The sequence below is a fragment of the Arachis ipaensis genome, chromosome B3, assembly GCF_059453495.1.
Source record: "Arachis ipaensis isolate K30076 ecotype BB chromosome B3, ASM5945349v1, whole genome shotgun sequence".
In the NCBI taxonomy this organism is placed as follows: domain Eukaryota; kingdom Viridiplantae; phylum Streptophyta; class Magnoliopsida; order Fabales; family Fabaceae; genus Arachis; species Arachis ipaensis.
Window position 1 is genome coordinate 106,826,574 of NC_142438.1, and position 11,841 is coordinate 106,838,414.

An 11,841-nucleotide genomic window follows, 5' to 3' on the forward strand; every position below is an offset into this window, starting at 1 on the left:
AACTTGACTTGAGGGCCAAGAAACGTGAATTTCCAGCAAGTCTAAGGTGAGATATCTCTTCCTAACATACTGAGTGAGATTTGGTCAGTTGAGAGTTTTTGGATTTAAAGTTGTTCTTGATGTGATTTAGGAGGAAAAAGGGCTTAAGGACCACTTGAAAGTTTAACCGAATTAGGAGCAGCAAAACCAGGTAGGGTGTCACGAAATTAATCTTGATTATTTGTGTTTGAGTGGTGTGAATGTTGTATTATTTGGCTGTGCTAAAAATTGGTTGCATATATGACTGATTCTTGGTGAAAATTTGGTGAAATTTTTTGATGAAATTTGATGAAATTCAAGCTTTAAAGTTCATGTTCTTGGGCAGCTGGAAAAATGAAACCCTAAGCATAAATTGAGGTTCAATTGGTGTTGAAATCATGTAGAAAAGATGGGGTTTTAGTGGCTGCAATTTTATTTTGAATTATGGTAAAAATCGGTTGCTGAAAAGACTGAAAAACGGGTAAAAACAGAGAAAGAATCTGAAGAATTTATGAAGAACATGAAGAACACTTTGAGTGTGGTGAAGAACATTGAAGAACACCTTTTAGATCTTAGAAAGGGCAAGGGAGTAAAATTTTTGGTGTTTAAGGGGTTATATGGTAATTTTTGGAAGTTAGGGTGGTAAAAGTAGAAATATTAAAAGTTACGGGTGGTAAAAAGTGAATTTTAAAGGTTAAAGGTTAAAGTAAAGTTAATTTTCGAAAATTTAATAATAAAATAATAAATAATAATAAAATATTAAATAATAATATTTAATTAAAAATAATATTTTAATAAAAATAATAAAATAATGCAGAAAAGGCAGTTTTCTGTAAAAGCTTTAGAAAGACAACTTTAAGCGCAGAATCTCATAATTACCTTCATAAAACACTTAGGGAGTGGTAAGAACATATTAGTGAGGCAAAGATAAAAGAAAGATAAAAATTTGAAGAAAAGATAAAAACTAAAGAAAAGTCTGTAAAGTTTTAATAACAGAAAAACAGACAGAAATTAGTGAACGAACTAGGGCAACATAGTTAGTCCTTGAGTTGCGACTAGGGTTAGGTATAATATGAAAAGTTAAACCGTTTCAGTATAGACTTAATGAACCTATACTTGGGACTGGCAAACTATTCATACCGAAATTTACATAAACTTTAAATACATACGTTAAGCAGAGAAATCAGAGCAGAGTAGAGAAACACAGAAAACAGAGTAACCAGAATAAAGTAAAGAGATAAAGAGAAAAAGAGTAACATAGATACAGATGAAAAGAGTAATCAGAGAAGAGAAAAGAGATACAGAGAACAGAGTAATTAAAACAGAGTAAAGAGATATAGAGAAAAGAGAAACCAGAACAGAGTAAAGAGATATAAAGAGAAAAGTAATATAATAAAGAGATATTAATATATATTAGTTGCTTGATGCAACCCAGAGCTATATTTAATATATATTAGTTGCTTAATGCAACCCAGAGCTTCGGTAGGGAAACTAAGTTACCTACAACTATTTTCCGCTTCCCCAGAGCAGAGTAGAGTATATATATATTTTCCTGCAGTAAGCAGAGGCTATCTCAAATGAGCGGCTATTATTATATGCGCATTTATTTAGGAACGGAAAATCGTATTTGGGAAATCGGGATTACTCCGGACCGGATAAATGTCGGGATTGCGGGCAGCCAACCGACACATGAGCTCATGGCCTGCGCTAGGGCTAGACATGCATCATTCTTGTCTGCGCATCATTCTCTGTTGCATTCCTTTCTGTGTGTGATCTACTTCTTTATGTTTGTCTGCTCGTATGCTATTTCTGTGTTTTATTTTCTTGTATTCTTTGTTTGTGTTCTGCTTTTTGTTGTCTCTACTTTCTCGTTCTATCTTTATCTTCTGTTTACTGCTTCACTATATTATGTTACTCGTCTACTAATCGACCCCAAATAAATGAATGTAACTAATAACCCCGACCCTACTAAGAACTCCCCAGTTCTTACCCCTTCTCTCACCCTTTCCCCTTCAGATGGAAGTAAGAGTACCTTACCATAGTTCGCTGAGGACCGTTCGCAAGAAGAGGATTCTGCTCTAGATAGTCTTCTTAGTCTAGGGTGATTATCGTTCTCTGATTATATGTATATACTGTGAGACCAGCCAACGTCTGCACCCCGTTCCTAAGCGCACTTTAACCTAAATCCTGTGTACGAGATTCCTATTGTGTGGCTACTTCATGAGGTACCAGAGACACGTCCTATAGAAAATTCTGATCGTGTAGAGGAGTAGCAGATGATGTTCTATCTTTTGATGACATTCCACTTGACTTGAGTTTTGAAGACCTAGAACGTACTTTCCCTCGCTTTAGTAGTTTAGAGGGACTAGGTGAGTATAGAGTCTAGGCTAGCCTAGGTGCCAGCTTAGGGACCTCTTGAACAGGTCAGGACCTGGGATGTTGTATGTACATATATGTATATAGATATTATTTAGCTATATCTAGGGGTGTTCTAACTAACAGTCTATATGCTAATAAAGGCTGAGTCACCGAATGTTATCAACTACTTGTGACGTATTTTTGTGTGGTTGTTTATAACTGTTTTATCTGTTATTACTTGTGAATTGATTTTAAATGATTCTGCCTATTAATCCAAACATTTTCAAAAAAAAAAAAATATACACCACGCAAATTAACTACGCGTTTAACAACGAATCAGGCTCATATGATAAATAATAGATAATAATTAGGAAGACAAATTGATAGCACTCAGTTTTCGGTATGATCTAGACATATTAAAAATTGGGTCGTTACAGCTTGCTTGAAATGGATGGACAACTTAGGAAACTTTGTGGGATTAAGCGCAAGAGAAGAATGTTAGGTACAAAGGTTGGACTAGTGCTCAATTGGAGGGGTCTAGAAGGAGATTTTGGTGCTTCATTGAGAATTCATCTTGCTCTACACTCGGTTGGATTAATGATGATCAATTTAAAGACGGGTGTCAAAACAAAGTGTGGGATCCCAGATCGCACAAGGAGAATCAATTTTGGGAGCTCATGGTTTGTGAAGAACTCCATCAAAGCTTGAAGATATTAATTTTGAAGAATGGAGCTTATTGGAGACTCAAGCGTTGGTGGATGTTCACGGATAGCTTCAAGCACAAGCCACCTTGATGAAGAGTTCCCCAAAAGTCTAACTTAAGGACAATAAACAAAAGTGCTAGGTGGGAGACACCCCACCATGGTAACATCTTTCCTTTTTCCCTTTTGTACATATTGGTAGAATTGGTTTAATTTCATGTTTTGATTAGTTTATTGAGTTTAGTTAGTAGTTTGGTATGTTAAATAAGGTTTTATGGTGTTTTGGTAGCTGTTTGGAGGTTTGAAATGCTTGGTTTGTGATGACAAGTCATCTTAGCCTATTTTAGCTAGTCTTTTTCTTTTGTTTTCATTAGAATTATGCACTTTCTTGAGCTACAAGCAAGCTAATTGAGTAGATTTTCATGTTTCCCTTGATTGAACCAACCATATATGAATTCATGCCATTTCATGAGGTTTTGTGCTATATTTGTTGCATATTATGAAAGAATGAATATCTCATGATTTTGAGCATAGCTTTGATTAGTTTGGTTGATTAATGATAGGAGAAGAAAGCTTGGAGAAAGGTTGAAGCAAAGAGGAATGGCTAGAAGTGAAGAATGGAAGTTGAACCTGGAGGCATGACGTTAGCCCCAACGTTAGCCCCCTAACTTGGAGGCTAACGTTGGGCATGAAGTTTACTCCCTGGGCTCCCCACGTTTGAGCCAACGTTAGCCCCCTAACTTGGAGGCTAACTTTGGCACATGAACATGCAAGGAAGAGGCCAACGTTAGCTCCAACGTTAGCCCCCTAACTTGGAGGCTAACGTTGGAACTTGAGAGTTTCTTCCCTGGGCCAGCCAACGTTTGCGCCAACGTTAGCCCCCTAACTTGGAGGCTAACGTTGGCACCTGAATTACAAAGGGGGAGAAGGCCAACGTTTGCGCCAACGTTAGCCCCCTAACTTGGAGGCTAACGTTAGCGCCACTAGCACTAAACAAGGCCAACGTTAGGGTCAAAGTTAGACCCCTAACGTTGGCACCAACGTTCATACCAGTAGAATGTTGCTTGCTGCTATGAAAAGTTGGAGCCAAAGTTAGACCCCTAACTTTGGCTCAAACGTTAGGTCCAACTATGGCTAACTTCAAAACCGGTTCTATTGGTTCACTTTGGTTCTTCTTCAAACTTCAAGAGCAATCAACCAAGGCCTCTTTCAACCCAATTTCACCAAGAACAAAGGCCCAACTCAAGGCTTGAAGATCATTTTGGAAAGTGTATAAATAGGATAGAATTCAAGTTATTCAGAGAGCTTTCCTTTTAGAATTTTCAATATAGTTTTCGGAGAGCTTTCCTTTTAGAATTTTCAATATAGTTTTCGGAGAGCTTTTGAACTTGAGTGAACTTTAATTTCTTTGTTTCCATTGCTTTTAATTTCATTTTACTTTTGTCTTGGATCTTGGATTGGAGAGTTGAAGAAATTCTGTTTCAATCTCAATCTTAGATCTCTCTGTTTCCTTTACTGTTAATTGAATTAGCATTTCTGTTTCTGTTACTTGATCTTCATCTCTTTTCTTTGCAATTTACAATTTCCTTGCTATTGTTCTTGTTGGATCTAGGAAGGCATTGAGATCTAGACTTGGTTTTCTAGTCTCTGGGTCCTGAGATCTGAATTTCTCATTTCAATTCCCTGTTTACTGCTTCTTATGTTCATTTACTCTTCTGCTTTATTTCCGGTTCAGTCCCAATTCCCTTGCCCTCTTCTGTTTGATGCAATTTAGTTTTTCCTTGTTTAAATTCTGCAAATCCATTCCCCAATTCCCTTTACATTTCAAGCAATTTATATTCCTTGCACTTTAAGATTCCGCAATTTACATTTCTTGCACTTTAAGTTTCTGCCATTTAATTTCTTGTTCTTTAAGTTTCAGCAATTTATTTCTTGTTCTCTTTACTTCAATGCAATTTACATTCTGCAAATCACACAATCATCAACCAAATCTTGATTCGCTTGACTAAATCAACCACTAAACTAAAATTGCTCAATCCTTCAATCCCTGTGGGATCGACCTCACTCCCGTGAGTTTTTATTACTTGATACGACCCGGTACACTTGCCAGTTGGATTGTGATGTTTAGTGAGAGATTCGTTTCTCACCAAAATATCTCATCAGTTTGGTGCAAGAACATAGAAAAATTTTGAAAAACAGAGCACCAACCCACGCGTACGCGTGACCCAAGTTTTTTCGAAAATCCACGCGCACGCGTCACCCACGTGTACGCGTGGATTCAAAAATTTTACCTCCCAGCCAAAAACCCGAGAGTTGTGCGTGAAGTGTGCGAACTTTGTGCCTTCACTCACGTGTACGCGCAACTCACGCGTACGCGTGGCACCCATTTCACCATCACCACGCGTACGCTGTCGCTACACGCGCACACGTGGATTGCCTGTTTCATCACTCTTCTTTTCTTCTCTTCTATCCATTTCTTTCCTTCTTTCTCTTCTTCCATTCTCTTAACCCTCATCCAACACTACCAAATACCATTAACCATTAGCTAGTTTAGTTAGTTAGCAATTTAGTTAGTTTTATTTTTGTTTAATTTTCTATTTTTCATAATAAGTGTTGGATTATTGATTTTGTTTACTATATATTGCTACTTATTACTAACCGAAGTATTTTAGCATAATCATTGTTGTTATTCGTTGTGGGATTCTTTGTTGAGGTTACAAATTGTTACTTGGTGTGAGTTTTAATGCTTAATGTTTGTGTATACCAAGTGAATGACATTGCCTTGAAGCATGTTAAATCTTTTGAATTGCATGATTTGGCCACCATGTGATTTGAATCCTCTTTTTTAATTAGGTAATTTCTTGATGGATGTTATGCATTTATCTTAATGCAGTATGTTTCTTGATCATATGCATCCACATGTTTTTGGCTTGAATGCTTTCATGCTTCTTTATTGCTTGTTTGGTTGACATATACCACGAGTTTAGAGCATCTCAAGCACATTAGGATGAGTGAAGTACATACTTTCTTTGTGTAACTGTGACATAGTTCTTTTTATGTTAGTGTATGTTCTAGACTGCATGCATCTTAGAACTCACACACCTGTTTTATTAATGTCACACATTGGGTCACTCACTCAATTCTAGTGATTATTACCTCATTCCAACAATGTATGCTTCCTTGCTTTTGCATTTACTTTCCTTACTATCCTGTCTTTTATTTTCAGGATGAGTCATTATAAGCTAAAATAGAAGCGGGACAAAGAACATGCAGCAACCGGTTGGCCTACCAGCTGAAGGTGGCAATCCGGAGAGTGGCCATACCCCATTGCTCATCTTTGCATGCACCATGGACGGTGCAAACTTTTAAGTGTGGGGAGGTCGTCCGACCAGTCGGCATTCTTGGGTGACAAATTTCTAATCCCAATACTTTTGCATTTCATTTTTTAGGTCTTTTAGGATTTTTAGTTCCATTTTCTTATTTTTGCATATATATAATATTAAGCTTAGTCAAAATAATGAATTTTTCAAGAAATTTATCTATAGGGCACCCCAATTGATTTGAGTAAAAATTTTTCATTGAACTTGCTTGAATTATATCTTGTGGAACATGTTTTGAGCTAAGAACACAAGCATGTGAGTTTTGAGCCTAATTGTGTGGTTATATCTTATAACCACTTATCTTCCTTCTTGTGTGCATTATTCTCTCTCTATGATTATGATCTTTGATTTGTTTGATTCTTTATGTTCATTATTTTGTGTAGACATGCATTTATATGATTGAGGCCATTATTTCATTTAGCTCATTTACCCAAATAGCCCTACCTTTTATCTTCCATTGTTAGCCAACTTTGAGCCTACGATTAATCCACTTTGTTCTAATATTAGCACATTACAAGACTTAAAGCAAAAAATAATAAATATCCTTTATTTGGATCTTTGATTGGCTTAGGCTAGTGAGTGTGTATATCATTCAAGTGTGGAAAAACTTGGGACATTGGTTGAGAAGGTGTGTTTTGTATTTTCATTGAAGATCTTGGGAATCGGGTACATACTCATGTGTCAATTAGATGTAAAACCATATGTATTGATACTTTTGTATATATCTTGGTTTTTAAAAAGAAAAAAATGAGAAAATAAAAAGAAAAAAAATATATATCAAAAAAGAAAAAATAGAAAAAGAAAGAAAAAGAAAAATAATAAAAAAGGGACAAAATGTCCCAAAGTAACGTCCAATAATAATCAATGCATATGAGTTGTGATCAAGAAAAGAATGCATGTGTGAAAAAGTGAAGAATGGGTAGTTAGGTTAGCTTTGAATTTTTATAGGTTGTTATATAGGTTAGGTGGGAAGTTTAAGCTTATCAAAGATTCAAATTTCAAGTCCACTTAGACATATGCATCCTACCTTGACCCTAGCCCCATTACAACCTATGGAAAGTCCTCATTATAATTGTATACATGCATGAAATAATTGTTGATTGTTAGATGAAAAATAAATCTTGGAAAGCATGATTAGGGGAGAATTGAGTGAATCAATCCCTATACACTTGAGAGATTAGAGCGGATACACATCCGGTAAGGGTTCGATTGCTCAATTACCTATTTCCTCCTATGATCATCTTTTCAATGGTGGTTTGGCTTGGTTGTTAATACCCTTAGCCCTTATGCTTATATTGGTTTTCTTGAGAATTGATTTATTTTGACCAAGTAATTGCATTCATTTAGATAGTTGCATTTAGATAGATTGCATATAGTTAGTTTACATTTGAATAAATGATGATACCCTTGTCTCTTTCTTGAGTTAAGCATGAGGACATGCTTGGTTTAAGTGTGGGGAGATTTGATGCACCACTATTTCGGTGCATTCTATGCTGAATTTAGGAGATTTTATCACCCTTTTCCCATATTTATTCCATGAAATGGCATGGTTTCATAGTTTCCTCCTAATTTGTGCTCAAGAGTGAAAACATGCTTTTTAGGCCCTTAATTGGTTAATTTTAATTCACCTTTGATTCCACTAGATGTCTTGATGTGTGTGTTACTAATTTCAGGTTCAAAAGGCTAGGAATGGATCAAAGGAATGAAGAGAAAAGCATGCAAGGTGGAGGAACCATGGAAAATTAAGGATTTGGGATGCATTCATCGACGCGCACGCGCAGCAGACGCGCACGCATGAATTGGAAGTCGCGTGGCGACGTGTACGCGTACATGACACATACGCGTGGAAGCAAAATTGCCAAGCGACGCAAGCTTATTGTGAAATTCTATACCATCAAAAATCTGTTCATCAGGTCACATGGTGTGCAAAGCAGGAATAGCGGTGGATCCTTTGAAAGTAGAGGCGGTGATGGAGTGGGAAAGACCAACGATGGTGATGGAAGTCAGAAGTTTTTTGGGCTTAGCCGGATATTACCGGAGATTTATTGAAGGATTTTCCCGGATTGCCCTACCGATGACCAAGTTGACAAGGAAGGAGGCGCCGTTTGTGTGGACATCAGAATGTGAAGAAAGTTTTCAGACCTTGAAACAAAGGTTAACTTCAACGCCTCTTTTGATTTTACCGGAACCGCATGAACAGTTTGAGGTGTATTGTGATGCATCACTGAAGGGTTTGGGTTGCATGTTGATGCAACACCAGAATGCGGTGGCATACGCATCGCGTCAGCTGAGACTGCATGAGGTAAATTACCCAACTCATGACTTGGAATTAGCGGCAATTGTGTTTGCATTGAAGATTTGGAGGCACCACTTGTACGGAGTGAGGTTTAGCTTCTTTTCTTAACATACGAGTCTCAAGTATATCTTTGATCAGAAAAAGCTCAATATGCGTCAGAGGAGGTGGATGGAGTTGCTAAAGGATTATAATTTTGAATTGAGTTATCACCCTGGGAAGGCGAATATGGTGGCGGATGCATTGAGTTGGAAGTCTTTAACAGTAGCTTGGATGAGAATCAAGGAAGAGGAGTTAGTGGATTAGTTTGTGGATCTTAAGCTAGATATTGGTGAAGTTGCCGGAAGAGCTTGTTTGAATCAGTTACAGATTTCAAGTACATTTAAAATAGAGATTCAGAGGTCTCAGCAAGATAAGCAAAAGCTTCAACAATTATTTCAACCAATTGGTAAGAAGAGGCATGGAGAATTCACTAGGGATGGTGAAGGAATTTGGAGGTATAAAGGGAGAATTTGTGTGCCGAATGTCGGGAGTCTGAGACAAGAATTGTTGTCGGAAGCTCACAAAAGTGGGTTTCCATTCACCCAGGAAGTACGAAGATGTACTATGACTTAAAGAAGATGTTCTGGTGGCCTGGGATGAAAGGTGATGCAGCTACAGTTGTGTCTAAGTGCCTGACTTGTCAGAAGGTAAAGATAGAGCATCAAAAACCGTCAGGAATGTTACAGCCACTTGATATTCCTCAGTGGAAGTGGGAAGGAATTGCAATGGAATTTGTGACTGGTTTACCAAGGACTAGGTCAGGATTTGATACGGTTTGTGTGATCGTGGATCGCTTAACCAAATCCGCTCATTTTCTGCTTATCCGAGTAAACTATTCTATGGAGGAATTGGCAAGATTGTACATCAAGGAGATTGTGAGATTGCACGGTGTGCCATCGAGCATAGTGTCAGACCGTGATCCCCGATTCACAACAAGGTTTTGGGGAGCTTTCCAAAAGGCTTTCGGTACGAAGCTATGTCTCAGCACTGCATATCATCCACAAACGGATGGCCTGTCGGAAAGGACTATTCAAATGTTGGAAGATATGCTGAGGGCGTGTGTTTTGGATCAACCCAGAAGTTGGGACTGTTACATGCCATTGGTGGAGTTTGCGTACAACAATAGCTTTCATGCGAGCATCGGGATGGCTTCCTATAAGGCTTTGTATGGACGGAAGTGCCAATCTCCACTTTGTTAGTATGAGACTACTGAAGCAAGTGTTTTGGCTCCTGATTTGGTAGCAGAGACTACTAAGAAGATTAAGAAGATTCAGGTGAAGATTTTAACTGCATAGAGTCGACAAAAAAGTTATGCGGATTAGAGAAGGAAACCATTGGGATTTGAAGAGCATGTATTTCTGAGAGTTACACCAACAACTGGGATTGGAAGAGCAATCAAAACAAAGAAGTTGAATCCGAGGTATATAGGACCGTTTGAGATTCTGAGGCGATTTGGGCCGGTGGCATATCAAGTAGCTTTGCTGCCTCACTTGTCTAACTTGTATGACGTATTCCACATGTCACAACTCTGTAAGTACACGTCGGATGCGGCTCATGTGTTGGATCCCGAGTCGGTTGAGTTGAGGGAGAACTTGACTTTTCAAGTAACGCCGGTGCGTATTGACGACACCAATGTAAAGAAGTTACGTGAAAAAGAAGTTCAGTTGGTTAAAGTTGCTTGGAAGCTGATGGGTGGAAAAATGCCAGTTAAGAATTTCCAAAAATTATTTTCTAAAATGGCATTGCAAGCACAGTCTTAACTGACAAAATTTTCACTATCAATTTAGAAGTGTGTCACAATTAAGAATAAATAACCGGAAGTGGAATCCCGGGTCATTTTCTAAAGAGATGACACAGTGATGTAAATTATTGATCAGGACTTTTCTTAATATTTTTAGGTTGAGAGCAGAAAAAATAAATAACCAAAAATTAAAGCAATGTATAATGACAAGAGGTGTTATGTATTTGAAATAAAACGTATTGGCTAGAAGTGAAAATTGGAGTTCCTATCCTTGTTGATTTTTCCCAAGTATAATAGTAAAAGTTTATTGCTTTCACTTAGTTATCCTCTAACTAATAAAGGAAAGTCAAGTGGGTAGTACTAACTCTGATTCACAAGCCCTAATCACTTCCTAGGGAAGGATTAGAGTTAGTGAAATATGAGTTAGCCAGTAATTCCCAATTACAAATTGATACCTGAGTATTCCAACTCAAGGGTTTCCAATTAATCAACTCCAAAGCCAAGTTGGAATATCTACTCCATTGACATGAGTGCCATTTTCACAAACATGTAAAGGGAGTAAATAAAAAACATGGCAATTAAACTAAATTAATAAAATCAAAATTGACAATGACGATTAATTAAAAGGGATTAAACAAGCAGTAGAATTAAATATAAAAATACTTCAATGCATTAATAGAACTCAAAAATAACAATATCCAAATATGAACATGAAGTAATTAAATGGAAAAGAGTAGTTGAGTTATTGGAAAAGCAAACTATAGAGTTGATGACTTCAATAGAAGGTAGTAGCAGCTTTTTCAAATCCAATCCAAAGAAAAACTAAGAACGCTGAGAACCCTCGGAGAAATAGTGTTTCTCTCTTTAAAATTCAAAACTAAAACTAAAACTAAAATGAAAAGTGCAGTGTCTTCAATCTCAGCTACACCCCTGCCTCTAGTCTGTGTTTTTGGGCTTGAAACTGGATCCAAAATAGCCCAGAAATTGCCCCCAGCGAGTTCTGATGAGTGTAGCACGTGACGCTCTACCACTCATACGCGTCAGTCAAGTGTACGCGTCGCTGGACTTCTGCGCTTGTCACTCGTACGCGTCAGTCACGCGTACGCGTCACTGTGAGATGCGCCAATTCATGTGCACGCGTCAGCCATGCGTACGTGTTGCTCCTTGCTTCTCAACTCCTTAGTTTCTTGTGTTTCTTCCACTTTAATATGCTTCCCCTTCATCCTTTAAGCCATTCATGCCCTATAAACCTGAAAACACTTAACAAACATATCACGGCATCGAATGGTATAAAGTAGAATTACAAAT

General features: G+C 37.6%; 1 protein-coding gene across 1 annotated transcript; it reads left to right on the forward strand.

Moving 5' to 3' along the window:
- Positions 1-9,349: 9,349 nt before the first annotated feature.
- On the forward strand, positions 9,350-10,552 carry LOC148571946 (uncharacterized). Its single transcript, XM_088507345.1, has 3 exons — positions 9,350-9,565; positions 9,992-10,066; positions 10,115-10,552. The coding sequence occupies exons 1-3, from the start codon at positions 9,350-9,352 to the stop codon at positions 10,550-10,552; spliced, it is 729 nt and encodes a 242-aa protein (XP_088363471.1).
- Positions 10,553-11,841: the final 1,289 nt, after the last annotated feature.

Coding starts and splice junctions, on each gene's coding strand:
- LOC148571946 (XM_088507345.1), top strand. CDS start 9,350: ATGTACTATGACTTAAAGAAGATGTTCTGGTGGCCTGGGATGAAAGGT. Junction 9,566..9,991: donor CTAGGTCAGGATTTGATACG/GTTTGTGTGATC, acceptor CCACTTTGTTAG/TATGAGACTACTGAAGCAAG. Junction 10,067..10,114: donor AGAAGATTAAGAAGATTCAG/GTGAAGATTTTA, acceptor TATGCGGATTAG/AGAAGGAAACCATTGGGATT.